The sequence below is a fragment of the Poecilia mexicana genome, unplaced genomic scaffold, assembly GCF_051168715.1.
Source record: "Poecilia mexicana isolate PSO_F unplaced genomic scaffold, ASM5116871v1 scaffold_2, whole genome shotgun sequence".
Taxonomy (NCBI): Eukaryota; Metazoa; Chordata; class Actinopteri; order Cyprinodontiformes; family Poeciliidae; genus Poecilia; species Poecilia mexicana.
The window spans coordinates 19,308,050-19,326,380 of record NW_028263371.1 but is presented as its reverse complement, the minus strand read 5'-3'; the positions used below and the strand labels follow the sequence as shown (position 1 = coordinate 19,326,380).

General features: G+C 39.0%; 1 protein-coding gene across 1 annotated transcript in view; it reads left to right on the top strand.

Moving 5' to 3' along the window:
- The window catches only part of cntnap5a (contactin associated protein family member 5a), a 149,791-nt gene that overhangs the window by 88,335 nt on the left and 43,125 nt on the right, over positions 1–18,331 (top strand). The window contains exons 12-14 of the mRNA XM_014985252.2: positions 1,937–2,056; positions 7,530–7,730; positions 16,502–16,658. Coding sequence (XP_014840738.2) covers positions 1,937–2,056; positions 7,530–7,730; positions 16,502–16,658 — 478 coding nt within the window. The remainder of the gene's footprint in view (positions 1–1,936; positions 2,057–7,529; positions 7,731–16,501; positions 16,659–18,331) is intronic.

Genomic DNA, 18,331 nt, shown 5'->3' with positions numbered 1-18,331 from the left:
TGTTGAGTCTCTCTCTTAATCCAACTGAAATCTGAAGCAGCCAGGCAGCTAACCAGCCTTAGCAGTCAGTAACGTTTTTTTGATTTGCTCTCGTTCACTGATTACTTTTCTAAAACATGACTCTGCTGAGCCACCATAGAGCTGCTTCATGCTCTCGCACGCGTCTCACCCAATCGCTGAGCTGCAGAGTTCACTGGACAATTCTAGATGGTAATCTCCACAACACCAGGAGGTTCATTTATTTATTAGTAGTAATTGATAGCTCTTTAATACACTTCAAACTATTGTGGGCTGGGAAGGCAAAAAGAAGAATTTAGATTGTTCTTACCTCTTGCACTGGTTTAGTGACATTAGCATGTGTTTACATTTATAGATAATGATTAACAGGATCACCAGAGTCTGGAAAAAAGCATGGAATGTGAGGGTGGGATCTGAAAACATGGGAAAACAAATTAGCATATTGTTTTACCAGATTTTGTTTCCCAATTCTATCATGTAATCTATTTCATTTCATTTGCCCTAACTATCTATAAATATATAAATATTTGAGTGCTGGAAGTGTCATAATTGGCTAAGATGAAAACATAAAAGTAATAAATGCATGTGTGTTTTAAGTCTGTAAAATAAGCCTCGGGGTTAAATAAAGAAACCACAAATAAATTGCGCTCAACATCAGCACAATTAGGAAAGATTGGCTTCTGACTTTGTTCCTCGGTGCTAAAATCAGAAAATATGATTAGCTGGGAAAGCAGAAGCGTCTTTAACCCAGAGCAGACGTCCCAGTATGGAGAAGCCGCATGAAATATGATTCTGATCTTGCCATTTTTCTTTCCCATGACCATGATAGAGGTTGTACCCAACTCTACCGTGAAACACAGAGCCATTTTTTTTTTCTGCGAGCCGTTCACTGCAGCATTGTCAGGGTCAACTAAAAACATGAATAACTCAACTGGAGGCCTAATTTTTCAGCTGGTCTGCCATGCTTACTGGCCCCATGTCTCACTGTGAGGAGCCTCTATGACGAAACTAAAAGGATCAGAGCCACAATACTTGTGTTTTACACCAAGGCTTTTTATGTAGAGAGCGTCCAGCGTCCAGATTAAAGCTCCATGAGGAGCGTCACATTTTAGACCATTGAATGACCACTGGTCTTCTCTTTTCGTTCTTACTTCTGAACTATTGTCGTTGTGTAATTCTCTACTCATGTTTAGAGTTATTTGTTGGTCTTAAACATTTGTTCTTGTTTGTCTCCACTTTAATGTACCTAGATATTTTCAGAGTTCAAAAAATTCAAAGGTTCAGAAGCCTTTCATTGTGATTAAGCGGACAGCACAAGGTTCAGAACGCATCGCAATACAATAAGCATAAAAACACGATGAAAGGGAACAATTACTCCTCTTTTATCAGACACCAATCTAACTGAACACCAACCGAAGCTAAAAGAAAACCAGGAATATCATTAGCTGTACAAAGAAATTCTGTCTTCAAAAAAGTTCAAGGGGTCTGAATACTTTTGAAAGTCACCAATCAATCCTGATTTCATTAAAAGATAACGCGCTGGTGCTCTCTTGATTGCTGTGGATGATAACCGGCTCCTAATTAGTCATCGCGTGTTTTGATAACTAGCAGTGGACGACAGTCTGTGTTCCACGACTTGGCCGGCCGCAGCCCATAAATGTGACCCCGAGACCCCTTCACAAAGAAATACATTCCTGTCCTGCCTGTCAGGTCAGTTTGAAAGCAGTTTCAGCAGAAGTCGGCACTGGATCCTATAGATTGACCAGAAAGCTTCTTGAGAGCCCAAATCAGTCGAGCGCATTGTATAAATACAGACAGAGCTTGTGTGTTTGTGACTCATACGGTTCAGACTGAGGAGAGAGTGGGCTGATTCCCGGAGAAATAACTATTTCTGTTCCGCTTGTTCTGCTTCTTCCAGCTATCCACGAGTCGTCCTGCGAGGCCTACAAGCTGAGCGGCAGCTCCTCAGGCTTCTACTTCATCGATCCAGATGGGAGTGGTCCCCTGGGGCCCACACAGGTATACTGCAACATGACAGGTGAGATCATGGTAGCTCTCGTCTTGCTACGTATGCATTGTTCACATGGAGAAAAGGTTTAAAAAAAAAAAACCCTCAAAGAGGGCAGGAAGGATAAGAGCATCTCCTGGTGGAAACCTGCATTTGTCTTCTGTTGCTTTTTATCTTTTCCTGCCATCTAAACTCTTCAGGTTGTCGTGGCTTAAAGATTAATTAAACAACTTATCTTGGTCTGCATCCAATAATGTAAGCTTGCTTGTGTTAAAAGGGCATCTTGTCCAGTCAAGTGTCACTAAGGGTAACCGTGTAGAAAAAAAGGTTACAGTTGAAAGTGTGACTGAACTGACCTTAAAATGACCCGTTATGAATCCATGCCATAAAAAAAACAACTGAGCTGTATTAATTACAAAGTACTTCTCTTTGAAATCTTGACTTTACCCAATACTGTTGCTCAGGGAAAAATAAGCACCACATCTTAGTGACAGCGTGGGTCTCCTCTGGTTTCTTGGTTCCAAACTACACATGGTTATTCTCTCTGCGCGTCAGCCTGGATTTGGTAGGTTGAAAAAAAAAAAAAGTGGCATGTTATTGTTTAGTTATGTGGAATTATTGGCAAGTCATTTGAAAAATGAACTGAGTTGTGGTAATGGGACTAAAACTTGTTCAAACCTTCTTCTACCCGTGTTTGGTTTTGTCGCCCCGACTGCTTTCGGTGTTCTGACCTTGTGGATCCACTTCTGTTTCTAGCACTTTTAGAAGTTTGAGCATTTTACTTTGTGATCCCATCAACCAAATGACGTAATCCCTTTTATGGTCTCTGCATATATAGCATATTGTGCTTTTTTTTTCTTCCATATTTCGTCTTGTTATGTCCCACAAAGTTCAAGGTATTTAATTGTGATTTTTTGTGAAAGTCCAACACAAAGCAGAACAAGTGCAGATAAAATCTCGCGGAGTTTTTTAAATGATTTAAAGTGCAAAAGCCACATCAGTGTAGAAAGAAATAGTTGTTTCTATCTGCATTTATCAAAGCAAAGTCATGTAAAAAGGATTTGCACTCTCTTCAGGGGTTAGTTGAATTTTTGTTCATGCATAAAACAGCAATCAAACCATTTTTATAATAGATGCGCAGGAGTTTCCAGATGTCCTCTGGCATTTTGATATTTTGTCTTTATTGATGAGCCCCAAGTCTCTGAGGATGAAAGGCTCCTGTTGCCATCAGTGTAGCCTAACCTTTGCTGCCTCCACTGACTGACTTCGGCTCAGGCTGTTAATAAGAAACATGTTTGAAAACCTAGAAGACGAATGAAATTAATATAATCTAAAATTTTCAGGCGTATGAATAATTTGGGCCTTAACTGATGGCGCACAGCTACAGACAGACATTTTTGCCCGTTGCTCTGTAACCAGTGGCTGTCTCCGTCAGACTGAATGGAGAGTGAACATTATCATCTCTGGCAAAGTCTCAGATGGTAAAGGAAGATGAAAGTGAGCCTGGAGTTCTTACAGGAATGCTCCAACTGTAGCGTGTGGGGTTTGCAGCTAATAGTTGTTATTTCAACATTTTCCCACCTGATTTGCGGTTCTTCAAAAATAACCAAGAATCACCTGAGTGAAGTTGCCACCCCCCAAAAACGCTATGCATTTAAACAATATAAAGGAATGTTTCTAGAGGTCGTGAAAGGTCAACCGGCCCCTGCTCATCATAAAAGTGGGGGGGCCTGGTTGACCTTTTGACCTTTAACCTTTCATTAATATCTTCAAAGCCAAAGCGCAAATGCAGTGCAAACGTCTGACACCGATTTTGCCTGATTTGAAGAGGATGGGAGGGGTGCTACCTTCACTCAGGTCAGCGAAACTCTTGGCAGCTTCTGTTATCGCTGATCTTGATCAGTCTGTCAGTATAGATGGACGCTAATCTTGATAGATTTATAGGTTTGGCCAACTCTTTGTTGAGAAGAGGTCTGTGAGATTGGCATATTGAAATATTTTGCTGTAGCCTAAACCTGTTTTAAAATTCTCCCCAAGCCTCTCTCTGAGCTGTCTGCTGTCTTCCTTCATTATCATGATGCTGTCGCTTCTGTTTAAAACATGAAATCCAGTTACTAAACTGGTTAGTCGTGAAGGCAGATTGTTTCACTGGGAGTAATTGAAGGAGGTAGCATCAAAGGGGCATGAAATGCAAATAATATCCTGAATTTTATCTGTGCAATTCTTGAAAACCGCGTTGTTGTTGTTTCTTCCACCTCGCGATTGTTCACCACGTCATGTTGGCAAAACATAGAGCAGCAAGTTTGAGCTGCTGCTGTCAAAAATTATGAAAAGTTTTAAGGGATATGAATACTTTTCCACAGCATCAAACATCATCTGGAGCTGTGACAGATGACAGACAGGGAAGCGCCTGTCCGTGGGACACATAGGACAGAATAGTGAGTCTGGTTCTGACACTGTGGTGACATTATTCATCACTTGACTGTCACAGCTTCCCCAGCTGCTTTGTCCTCTGCAAGGTTAATGCACTGATGATGTCATCACAGGAAGAGCGTTATCACACACTTTGTGCTTCCAGTCGTCTCCTTATGAGTCAGAATCAGCCGACAGCAGATATGCCTCAACTTGACCTCAATTAAGAAATCCATTATACATGTAAATAGCTATAAGCCATACAACCTGATGGGAATAATTGCGAGAGGAGAGGGATTTTCTCTAAAGCAGAGCAAACACCGAATCCAAATAATGAGGTGGTCTGCAGTGGGAGCAGGACACAATCCGTATCGGCTTTTTATCAGGCAAACTTTCCATTCGCATCCACGTGTGCAGAGTTTTTGTCACAGTGAGTCAGAGGGAATAAGTCTGCTGTCCAGTTGCTGTTCTAAAGGTTATTTTCAAGGGATTAGATGTTTTGTAGATTGGGGACAAAGAAGGTGGTCCGATTGTTGCCTGGAAACGGGTATTCATTTGCTTTTCAGTGATGTAAAGCAACAGATTTGTGAAATGTCACCATCAACACTAACAGCTCAGCCACGAAACTCCACAGACTCCAGATTCTAAAAACTTTGCGGCGATCACAACACACTGAGCCATAATGATACAATGATAAAGGTTCAAATGAAAACAGCTGCATATTGCTAACAGTTTGGTAGATGTTTGTTCAGGTTTGTGTGTGTGTGTGTGTGTTTTACTGCTGCAGAAAAAAGTGTGAATAAGCATCACTTGAGTGCAAATAAAATTAGATGTTTATGTAAGCTATGCAAAAGTGCACAAAACCTTTTATTCCTCACTGTCTGATAATAAATTCAGGCTTAAATGTTCTTGTCCTAACATGATACCTGTGTGCTAAATGTCAGAACAATGAGTGGGAGAATTCTTTTAAACAATTTGGGAAAGTCTGGATGATGATGTCATGGCGTTGTAAGCTTCTGATAGGTTGGTTCACAACATTTGAATTAATTTCAGGCATACCAGTGAGTGCGCTCTAAGGCGCCATCACTGCTGCCTAGTGTGACGGCAAGAAACAATTGAAGGGAGTCAGAAAATAAATCAGGAATTGGACCGCTACTGGTGCGGTTCATCCTTTGGTGAGGTCTGCAGATGACTGAAAGAGCTAAGTTGGTAACACTTTATTTGAAGGGGGTTGAATAAGACTGTCATGACACTGTCATAAACATGTCATAACAGCTGTCATGAACATGAATAAGCCTTCATGAATATTTATGACTGTTGTCATAAAGTGTCATTCGGTAAATTATGACACTTTTAATACAAAGTTGACATTATTCAAAATGTCTTTGTTATGACAATTTGACATTAACCAAGAAATCATTACTGTTTAAACTTTACCTTTAATAACATAAAGTTATCTAATTTTTAAAGTGCAATCAGTAATTCTTTTGTAACAAATTTATATCAGTAATGATTTCTTGGTTAATGTCAAGTTGTCATAACAAAGACATTTTGAATAATGTCAACTTTATATTAAAAGTGTCATAATTTACCAAATGACGCTTTATGACAACAGTCATAAATATTCATGAAGGCTTATTCATGTTCATGGCAGGTGTTATGTCATGTTTATGACAGTGTCATGACCGTCTTATTCACCCCCTTCAAATAAAGTGTTACCGCTAAGTTTATCTTCCAGATAATTTTATGGACGTTTCAACAGCACAAGAATATTTAGTCATCATTGTGTTTAGAGAGAAGGAGACCGATTCTGTGTTTTCAATTAAGCATTTAGTTTAATTAAAAACTACGTGTGTGAGCAAGGTGGAGTGTTCCAGCAGTTCCATCAGGAGGAATGGGCCCAAATTCCAGTAAACTATTGTGAGAAGACATCTCAAACAGTTGACCCAAATCATGCAGTTTTAAAACATATTCTAAAAATGAATTAAAGTAAAGTATGACCACTCTTTACTATGAAGAGAGTAGAAAGAATGTTGGTAATCACAGCTGATCTAAACCAGGAAATGTTTGATCTAACTCAGAGATTATTAACCTTTGACCCCAAGGCCCAATTTTTCCAGGCCAAAGTGACAGAGCGTCTTCTGACTATCTGCACTAGAAATCAAACCGTCCTACCTTGTGGTAATGTGCACATTTTTGCTATGTTACCTACTGCTCTTTCAGCAGATTTCTTATCCATACATCCTACCTGTGGAGGTTTTGTTTTCGTCTGTTTTATTTCGTCCGTAAACTCGATTCAGTTTGTTTTAACTTAATTGCTGCTTTTGCTTCATGTTTTAAGTTTACATGGCAGGCAGCTTGTGAACTGGCCTCAGTTTGCCGTCTGCAGCGTCGCTACTGTATTCTGTAAACAAGAAAGTCATTGCTTGGTGTCAGCCGTGTGAATCAGAAAAAATATATATATTGTTGTTTTCTGGGCTATTTTTTGCTCTTTAATATATTTTAGTTTCAAATTACATTTTTTTTATTAAACCATGCTAAGACGACTTTATTATGTGTGATTGAAGCTGTGCATGTCTACAGTGTAATATTAGTACATCAATACCATTTCAGGTGCACAGTGACCTGCACAGTCTGGCAGACACATTTTGTCTGTGCTACATTTGATAAAACCCGTCATGAGCAAAGCTGCTCAGTGGAGCCACTCAAAGAGTTAAAAGTGGGGAGACAGCTCCCTCTCTCTCTCTCTTCAAAATAAACTTCCAGAAGTAGGATGTAAGGACAAGAAATCTGCTGAGTAAGCAGTATGTGACATTGGCTCAATGTCCGCATGCGCATTACCATAAGGCAGGGCGGATTGATGGGTAGCACAGATAGTCAGAACTCACCACTCACCCGTCGCTAGTAAAATCCTGGGAGTTTCTTGCGGATGATGCGTAGGTGGTGCCAACTGTGGGGCGGGGCCTAAGGGTTTAAGAAAGACTGGTCTAACTGTGAGAGATACACTGTTTACATTACATTCAAATGTTTGGTTTCAACTTTGAGAAGGGCGCGCTTACTGCATGGTGAAAGACTCCTGTGTTTCCTACAGAAAAGAAAGTGTGGACGGTGTTGTCCCACAACAACTCGGCTCCAGTAAAAGTTCAGAACTCCTCTCCCCAGAGGCCTCACGTCATGAAGTTCAGCTACAATGCATCGGCCGACCAACTTCGCGCCATCGTGACTGGAGCGGAGCAGTGCCAACAGGAAGTAGTTTACAACTGCAGGAAGTCACGTCTCTTCAACACAAAGGGTGAGTTGATTCCTCACAGAAGCAGTTTGTAATCTTTGCGTATCTACAGTATGTGATTATTTTATAATTACATGAAATAATACATTTGATTATTTTATAATTAACACGTTATTTCTTTTAAATTACATAATTATTATAAATTATGTGTGGGAGATAGGTGTGTATCTCCCACACATATCTTAAGTAAAACATAGAGGTCTTACAGATGAGATGATATGATGGGGAGACCCATATGGAGTATGATGGAAAATACACTTTAGCCAGTTCAAATATTTAAACATCGCCTGTAAAGACTACTTGTGAAGTTGGGACACCAGAACAATTTGTTGCACAAACGTTCAGCTAAATTAATAAGGAAACATGGACGTTTGGTTGCCATCTCAACTCTTTGCCATGTCCCTGGAGACTCTCAAAGCTCCTCAGCACTTGTTTCAGCAGACAGGATGTGATATTTCACGGAAGGACGCCTGTTGCATTATGAAGTATCATCCACATCCAGGGGGTGTGTGTAGGTGCTGAAATTGATTGAGCAAGTTCTGCTTGAGCTTTAGTGGAGCTGGAGAACGCCCATGCAAATTCAGAGGACATTCAGACTCCTCACAGAAATCTATTTACCTCATTTCAGTACAGGGACATGTTGATTCCAGCTATTTTCATTCTCTGTCCAAGTACCTCATCACTTTAGAAGCAGAACTTACAAAATAAATTCTATCATCACTCGGTTAGACAGGACTTGAGCTTTGCATTGGATGTATAATTTGTCAAAACCAAAAACAGGGAGAAAGATAATTTATTTATCTATTGATACTGCCTGTTTGGTCAATGCATGGGCAAAAAAGAGCCAATAGCAGTGACAACATCAGTTCTGAATGTCTACGCTTTCCAACAAACCAAAAACTCAAAATCCAGTCGACCTGTAATTACATTAAAATGTATTGATAGTTGCAGAAACTGTACCAGACAATATATAAAAAGAATTTGACCAGTCTCTGTTAGTCATGTATTTGTGCTTAGATACATAAAATGCAAAGAAAAACCACTGTTCTTACCTGACTTCAGTAATAGTTATCCTTCTGAAGGAAGCTTAGCTGAAGGCTAAAGCCAGCTACCCAATTTCGGCGCAAGAGAAATTTGCAACTAGAGCATGCTTTCAGTTCATTCAACATAGCACTAATCTTCGGACAAAGATAACCCAAGGTGAGTAGAAAATGAAGTTTCCAAGTGTATTAAGGGAAAAGTGTGAACAGTTAATTCCCACCTTGAGTTAGGCTTTGGCCTCACTTGCCTCTGTTGAAGTCAGTGGACAAAAAACGGCTTCCATGCATGAATTCCACGGTCACAATCCAGCGCCAACCAAATACAAGACAAAGACCAATACTACACTCGATGAAAAACATCCTGATGATCCAGAAGAGTTTCGGAAAATATTTTGTGAATATTCTGTGACAAAAGTTGATCTCTTTGGAAGGCCTGCATCCCGTTACATCCGGTGTAAAATTAATACCTGATGGTAGTTTATTGGCTGGCAGCTCTTCTGTTTAGGGGGACAATTACTTTTCCTCATGGTGTTGATTGGTTTGGATAGCTTTTCTTTTTTTTTTTTGTCCATGTGAATAAAATTTTAATTTTAAAACTGTACTTTATACAGTACTTACTATATTCAGTACAGTACTGCACTTTAGACAAAAGCTTAGGCTAGTTTTGTCTGATATTAAATTGTGTTTAATAATCAAAAGTAGAAGAAGAATAAATCTGTAAGGGGAATTGCTTTGTCATGACACTGGAGCATCTTAAAGTTGCAGGATAGCAGCTCTCAAGGACTGGTTTTAACTACTGCCTCCCGACCCCCTTCACACACACCCACACACACACACCTGCACGCAAACACCACTGATGGTGAGAGCTTTATGGAGTAGCTGTTTGGGTTCTGTTTATGGCCCTGCTCTCCTATCTGTGGTTGTAAACTGAGAGCAGTTGAATTATAAGGTCTTGCATGTTTTCCCTCCAACTTTCACTTACATAAGGAGATTATTTACATGAAATACTTAATTTACGAATATGTCACAAAGAATACGATCCTGCCAGGGTTTAATCTAAAAGCAGAGGAGGAGCTTGCAAAGAAACAATGTAACAGATCAGGACCAGAAGAAAAAAAAAACCCAGCATTTTCATCTGCCAATAATATGACAAACGACATTTCTTTTTCTGCTTTCACATTAGAGACTCTCATTTCTTACTTTGCAATGGTGAACCCAAGAATTTCATTCAGAGATAGAAGAGTGCCACATGCAGAGCCAAAGTCAGCATCGACATCACTTCGGAGTGAAAACTTTGCCTTTTTTTTTCTTTTTTCTCTCCAGCTATTGTGCTTTTTTTTGAGTTTTCAGACAGTCTGTAGTTCACCACTGCTGGGAGTTGTTGTCTTTTCAGAGGCCCTCCCACTCGCTTGTTCTCTCCTCTCGTTACATTTCAATAATATATTGAGAGGCTCGCTGCAGTCTTTTTGTACTCATTCATCTGGAACAGCGCCGGCACCTTTGCTCCCAAACATCTAAACATTTTCTCTTAAACCATAAAACATTCATGAAGTCCCAGTTTCTGCCGTCCCTGTGTGCCATGTGTATGCAAATAAACAAGTTCATTATCGCATCGAACATCAAAGGGAGATTTGAAACAGCCTATTTTACAGCTGCATGAACGCTTTCAGACATAGCCTGAATTTTGAATGCTTCTCTTTGGCGGTGGAATATCTGCTGTGGATAAAGTCAAGTGAGCCTTTGTTCCTGACTTTTCGGAGTGTCTGGATAGAAGCAGTCGTCACCCTTTTGATGAGAGGCAGAATCTGAAACATGTTCTAATAATTTCTTGACAAAATGGCACCTTTCGTGCAAATTCAAAGGGAAATGACAACAACAGCAGCTGTTCAAAAAACAAAAAAAAAACCCTGTGGGATTGCGGATGTAGGCGTTCGTGCCAAGAACATCTGAAGTTCACCTCTGGCTGTGGAGTTTAGCTGTGGAACATGTCTTTCCCGATTCCAGTCTTCTCTTAAGCCTTCAGTGAAGTCGTTTACATTGAAATCAGTCATTTTAAGCTCATTGCTCTTTGTCCTTATGCAGGAGCTACAATAAGCTGTGTTTGCTTAGAAGTAACTGGCTTTCAACAGGACAACATGAAAGAAAGCCCACTGCCAACAGGGGATAATTGCTTCTTGTCTTGGTGTCCTCTTCCTGTGCTGCTTGTTGTTTTCACACATTTCCAGGAATAGTTTCCTCGTGGTGATGCGTTCCCTGATCACAGCTAGCTGCATAGCTTGGCAACTGGTACACTCTAAAAATGTATTAATTGATTGTAATAATTAATTTAAAAACATATTAATTAGTATTATTTTTTTAAATATAGCACATAACAATAATAAATTAATCAGTGAACTGGACCGTTCGAGGTCACTGTCAACCTACGTTCTTATTTAGCAGCTCTTCAGATCTTTTTGATAAACCTTAAAATACCAAGCGGCATGGAGCCGTACCTTTATCTTTTACTTTTTCTATTCTTTCGTCTTCTTTTCTTTGCTTTTTTGCTTACCGCTTCAGATGGTGATTCGTTCTAACCTGCTTCATGTTCTCACACGGGTTTTATTTAAGAGATCTCGTGAGTTTACAGTCAATAAACAGCCAGGGTGTTTGCTTAATTTGTGAAATTAAACAAAGTGAAGTCAGTCTACGGTTTCTCTTGGAAGCAGATATATCCAGAGTTTTAATCTCTCTTAAAGGTTGAAAAAAAATAATTTTAGTACACCATCTTAATAATTAGTTCCAATTTAATTAATTTGGTTAAGTGAGCTCATTTTTTAAAATTTGGTGAAATTGAATATTGTAAAGTATGTCTTGACCTAAACACTTAAAGAATCTTAAAGAAAATGGAGGGTTTTTTTTTTTTTCACTAATTGAATTGACTGATTTGTAATAGTTTGTTTTGTTGGTGCGTTGTCTGTTGTCTGGGGTGAATGAAGGAAGCGTGTTCAGAAAGCTGCTGGTAGCTACAGCATCTCTGCAGAAAACGGGGTCACGCAGCAGGAGGGTGACGTTAGTCTCACCATCCAGCAGTGCCTGTAGTTCACATTTCTGAAACTAACTATTCCTTCTGCAGATCTCTGAACATGCCCAGGTTCTGAGTGTGTTGCCATTTTCAGGAAGCTAAGATTCTGGTCCAGGTGAAATGAAGACTATTGCAATGTTTCCAGAATAAGAGCCTCTCTTGTGCTGTGTATTCTCACCTTTTTGGTGCTGCGGTTGTGCTGAATGTTGGTGCTGCCTGTGAGGCATCGTGCATCAGTGAAACAGGAAGACGCATTTGCCTTCTTGATGAGAATAAGCTGTGTCAATATGAGCCAATTTGAGCAAGAGGTCGACCTGCCCTACAGGAACTATTGATTGTTGCCTTTTCTTGTTTGCAGATCCGTTCGGGGTTTGAATTTTGTTTGGAAGCAAACAGAAGAACATGTGTTTGCAAAGGCAGGGGTTGGGGGCTTTGTTATGCAAATGCTGCTGGTTAATCAGAGTTGCTGTGGTGGCTCTAGATTTGAGTCTCTACGTTGCTTCTAATATAGACCTTAAAAAGCAACCCAAAGAGAGACAGAAAATGACTTGGAGCCTCTGACTCTAACATGACGTGTGCTTCCCTACACAAAGCTTTGCTTAATGGAGCTGTAATATCTGCAGGAGGTGGGCACTGCAGCGGGTGACACCTGGTTATGTATTGTGACATGCAGCTTAATGGGCCTCTCTCTGCTGGCTGGCCTCTTTGCAATGCAGGGTCACATTGTGTGATGGATGATTGAAGCTGGACCCCCTAACCCACAAGTAAGCATGATAAGTTATGATTTAATAGCACAGGTGAAGCTTCACTGTCAATTGGCTGGGAGTCATTTGGTTAATAGGTAAAATCATGGAAAGGTAGTTCAGTTTCTCATATCTGCTGAGAAATGTTTGTATTTTTATGTGGATTCATGCTGTGTGTGTTTACACTGTTGTATAGGTAAAAGAGAAATTTGTGTTTAAGATCTTTTTGTCCCTAAATGAAATGTGACGTGTCCAGGACGTACCAGATCACTGACGGAGACACTCATAAAACTATGGGATTAGATTTAGGAAATCTTATACGTTTCTTATGGTAAACTAAATTTGAGTCACAACTTACATGTGCTTTGTGTTGGGTTGGATTTAAAAAGTAACATCTCTACGTAGAAATGGCTTGAGTTTTTAACAGTTACGGTAAAAGGCAGGTCTGAAGGAATTTTTAAAACTCATAAAAATATATCAAAAATAAAGATTGTTCCAGTTTTATTAATTGTTCTAGAATTTTTAGAATTTAGAAAAACACATCCATACGATCTATCAGACTTCACATGTTCTACCTGCTAGTGGAACGTTTCTTTTCTTTTTTTGTTTTTTTTGTTTCACATTAATGACATTTACAAAACAGACCACAAAGAGTTTTGATATAAATCCACTTCAGCTGAGTTTATTTATTTAGTACCAATTCCAAGCCAATATTATCTCCAGGCACTTTAGAAAAAAAACAGTTTAATCCAATCATACAGACATATTCACAATCAATGCTGGCCAAGCATACGGCGACAGTGGAGAGGAGAACTTCCACTAACAGGAAGAAACTTCCACAAGAACAGACCCGATCCAGGGTGTGGGAAGACAGAACACACACACAGGAAACACAGATTCACTGACCACAAGGTACTTTTGATGTCAATGGGGGGCAAAAAGCATTAATAGCAGTAGTAGTTTAATCTAAGAGAGAAAAACGTAAGCACATTTGTAGAATGACAAAGAGTACATATAGTAAGTCGCAGGAATAACTCCGTCAATAGCCGTGTCTAGGAGAGACACCAGCTGGTTCAAGTGTGTCGTCAAACTGAAGAAAGCAGGAAGTTGTTGGTGGCAACAGCTCTGACTATGCGCACTATGGGAGAGCGTCACATCTAAGTAAAACACCAGGCCAAATGGGTTCTCTGTGGAGAGAAACAGTGAGAGCAAAGTTGATGTGAGCAATAACTGCAGATGATGCATAATTTAAGAGTAGCAGGAGAAAGTAGTAGAATGAGCATAAGTTTGTCCCCCAGCAGCATAAGCCTATGACAGCTTAACCACTGGAATATCACCAAGATAACCAGAACCAGTGGAACTACCGGCTTTATTAAAATGGAAAGTTTTAACAATCCGTTTACTCCCCTTGTCAAAGATGACCCGCCTCAAAAGCCCCAAAATAAAGCAGCTTACTTGAATTTGAAATTCAAAATCCGTTTTGCATAATGAAACAATCTGATATTTATCAATTCAACTGAATTTTATTCATTTTTTTAATATGTATATTTTGTTACATAATAAAAAGACGATCAGCAGTATTGCATTTTTCTTTTCTTTTGACCACAAAGCAACTGTCACAACAGTATTCGGGTTTATTGCTGTAAATGTATAAATGTGAAGTAATCACTTCTGAATTAATTATACTAAAAGGGTAAAAGTCAAGAATTTGTAACTTTTTTTGTCAGCAGTTCATTCTTCTGTGTTTTTTTTTAGGAATTGAATCATAAAAATACTTCTCACAGCACAAAATGTGTTTGATTTTGTGAACAACTTTGTTCTCATGTTTAACAGCATCACAAGAACAACATAAGATGTTAAACATTTTACGTTCAACATAGATGTTAAACAGATGTTCAACACCTATACAGGCGTTTTATTGCTCCGACATAAAATCTTTAACATCTTATGTCGGACGTTATGTGCGAACGGACGACGTACAGCAGGACCTGTTAGACAGTGAAACCTCGACTCGTCGAACCAATGAGGGGTACTTTGATTCAGGGTACCGTTCTGTCCTGTATACAGAAATAGTTTTTATTTATTATGTGTGAGAATGTTTCATGCAGTGCAAGTGCAGGTCCAGAACAAGTTCTACTTGCACATATAGACGCTTTCTTTGATGTGTGTGCAGGTGTGTGTCGATATGTGTACACTTTTGAGAGTGCGATTTTTTTTAGAGTTCCCTCTCAAAAGTGTATTTGTTTTTGTAATTCATGTTATGAGCTTATTTTTTATATTATTCGCACTTAATTCTCGAAAGTCTACACTTTTTAGAGCGGGTAAACTGTGGTGATCCATCATGGAACAGCGCGATGCTCCATGATGGATGGAAAGTTGTTGCTGAAATTTAATTTAAAGAACAAAGAATTTTTTAAATCATGCCCTGATACAAAACGTTAGCATATTTAACAGCTGAACCAACTTAGCTGAATTCAATTGAGTTTTTCCAACTTAATTAAGTTTTAAAAACTCGCGTTATGTCTATCCAACTCAATTCATTAAGCTTATCCAAGTCAAGTTATGTGTGTCCAATTCAATTTATTATCCTTAACAGACTCAATTTATTAAGTTTATCCAACTCAATATATATATATATATATTTTTTTTTTTTTTGCTGAGTTCATTAAGTGTGTTTAAAATGACAAATTTAAGTCAGTCTTACTCAAATCATTTAGTTTACTTCTGGTAAAGAAGTAAACTAGTAAAGGATCTCTCTTTCAAAAGTTTTTTTTTTTTTCTTTAACTCAGACAGCCTTTATTTGAGAGAAGTTAGAAAGGAAAGTGGGTAATGAAGGAGAGGGAAGACATGATTCCATAAACTGAACCGGTGACGGCCACGTCCAGGCCTAAGGTCCGCTTATATTTGTTGTGCTCCACCTCTGCACCACCACATCATCCTGGTTGATACAGGATCTGTCCCTGGTGAAGCTTTCGTCATGATGTCAGACATAGGATACGAATGCAGCCTTGAACTTAATTGTTTCAAGAAAAGTCAAAGAGTTCCTTTATGTTAAAGATTTAATTGACTTTTAAGTTAATTTGAACACATGAAAGTAAAGTAGTCGTTACTAAAGCAAAAGAGCTGAGATTAATGTAAATAAGTCCCCAAATACACGTTTGAGAGTGCACCTTTTAGTTTAGAGTGCACCTTTTAGTTTAGAGTGCACCTTTTAGTGGGTGTGTAGGTGTGTATGTGTATCAGAGAGAGTTTATGTGTGACCTGTGAACTTTTTTTTTTTTCTGGTGTTCAAATGGTTTTATAACTCGCAGGTCGAAAAAGATTTTTCATAGGTACGGTGTGTATTTCAGTTAAACAATGTCGATTGTTTAACCGACATTAAACTGTTTAATTGAAACAACATGTAGCAGCCTCTTTTTGCAGATGTGTTAGCAACGATGCATCGAGGTTCAAAACCAAAGACAGTTGCATCATTTTAAAAGCCAAATAAGAGGTTTTAAGATCATTGATGTTTCTCAGTTGCTGTTAAAAGCAGATAAATGTTGTGACCTACGTCACCAAATATGCAACTTTTTTTTAATTTTTTTATTTTGTTATTATTCCTCCAGAATCTTGGATAACGAATCTGGTTCCTCCCTGGTGCCCATCTGCTATAAAGTCAGAATTCTGAATTATATAAAAAAAAAATTTCAGAATTATAAGAAAAACAGTCAAAATCCTGAAATTAAAATGAGAATTCTCCCTTCTTTTTTTTTTATCTATCCGTATGATAATCATAGCATTGATTGCAGCAAAAGAAAGTATTACTGGTTTTCAGAACTAAACCATTGTTGAACATTTCAATTAACCGTGCTATTTTCTTGGAAATGTGTGATTTTTTTTTTTTTGTGACAACCTCAAACGTTCCTTTGGCTGCGTTTGTGCTGCAGACGGGAGCCCGCTGTCCTGGTGGCTGGATCGCCAAGGAGACAAAAGGAGTTACTGGGGGGGCTTCCTGCCTGGAGTGCAGCAGTGCTCCTGCAGCCTGGAGGAGAACTGCATGGACATGAATTACTTCTGCAACTGCGACGCTGATGCAGACGCGTGGTATGCACACTACATTTAATATTTACAGAATCAAGTCTTTTCTATTTTTTACTTTGATTTCCTATTAAATCTATTATTTCATTCTCTCATGTCAGACACGCTTTGAAACAAAAACTAATATTTCACAAAAGCAGGCCTCGCCCTCTCGGAAAGGAAACGTGTGGTGAACTGCCTTGTTTACAATCCGTGGCTCCAGACTTGTTTCTCTTGCATGTTATCCTGTCTGAATAAAACAGCATGGCTGCGTGTAAACGGCCACCATGATCAAACCCGGAAGAATTCACTAAGTGACAGGGAAAAAGCTGCAGTGCCTCTTTGTCGTGTTTAACACAGTAAACACTAGACTATTCTTTATGAAGGAACAGAAGCGAGTCTCCCAGTGGCTTCTGGCTGCAGCACTGTTATGTTCATACGTTTCTGGTAACTGGGATTTATGTAAATAAATTGGAGCAGAGAAAAGGAGGCTTTGTGAACAGCATCTTCCACTGATGTGGCTCATTACCTATTTATCAGATTCTTAATGAATTTATTTATTCCATAATTATTAATACATGACTCTCATTCTAAACGTGATAATAAACTCATAATTTATGTCATGGTTCATTATATTTAGCATAGCAATTTGACAACAGCCTCTGTAAAACAGCATCTTTGGTCTGAGTTTTCTTCTTGTTTACTTACCGTTTTGTTTTTTAATTGCTTTTTTTTTGTTTGTTTTGTTTTAAGCTGACCAGTAAATTATCAGAGTTTTGTTTGGAAATGAGTTTGTTTGGTTGTTTCTTTAGACCTGCCAGTTTTTCTTCACACCATGACATTTTCAAAGAGTTCAGAATAAATCCCTGAAAAAAAACAGCAAAGAATGTCATCTTTTGCCGTGCTGAGTGGTATCCCAGGTTGTTGACATCATCCTGGACCACATTTCAAATAAAGCATCACGATAGCTATTTGGCTGATCTAAAAGCTATGCCAACCATAGCAGAATAGACAAGATAAAAAACAGAGTCACAGACAGAAGAAATCTGAGCAGCTGCTACAGTGAAAAGCAGTCTGGTGTTGCAGCATTTTAAGGATGTCCATGCTGGCTCAGGAAAAGTCTGCTGTTAATGAATGGATGCAAACAGCTGAGCCGCATTACACACATCCTCCCTTACATATTGCTTTATTATCATCAGCTCTGCTTGACTGTATTATATTGTAACTGCCTGTGTGTACGATTGGAACATATTTACAGATATGCTAATAATCACATAGCTGGCAGAAATATATAAATGTTGTTTGTTTTTTTGTTTTTTTCATCATACTGATGCAAAACCTTTTCCTTTACTCATGGTTAGTTGTTGTGGGGAGTCATTTCTAATAAAATAATGCTGTTTATAACCAAATATCAAGAATGAAACCTGATCACACCAAGATGATCCTCGTCAAAAGTGTACACAAGCTAAAGTTTAACACTGAGTAATGCCCACTCTAACTTCCAAGCTGAAGTGTTGTGAGGTAGTTGTTGGAGAGTTTATTTTCCGGGATGGGAAAACTTCTTCTTGGCAAAAAAGCTTCCCGCTCCCGCGGGTCATTCATGACAGGACAGAGAGAGGGTGGGAGCCCTTGTGGCCTATGTGGTTTTGGTGGCTTCTATCGGTGTGGTAATGAACGACAAGGAGCTGCTCAAGTTGGCA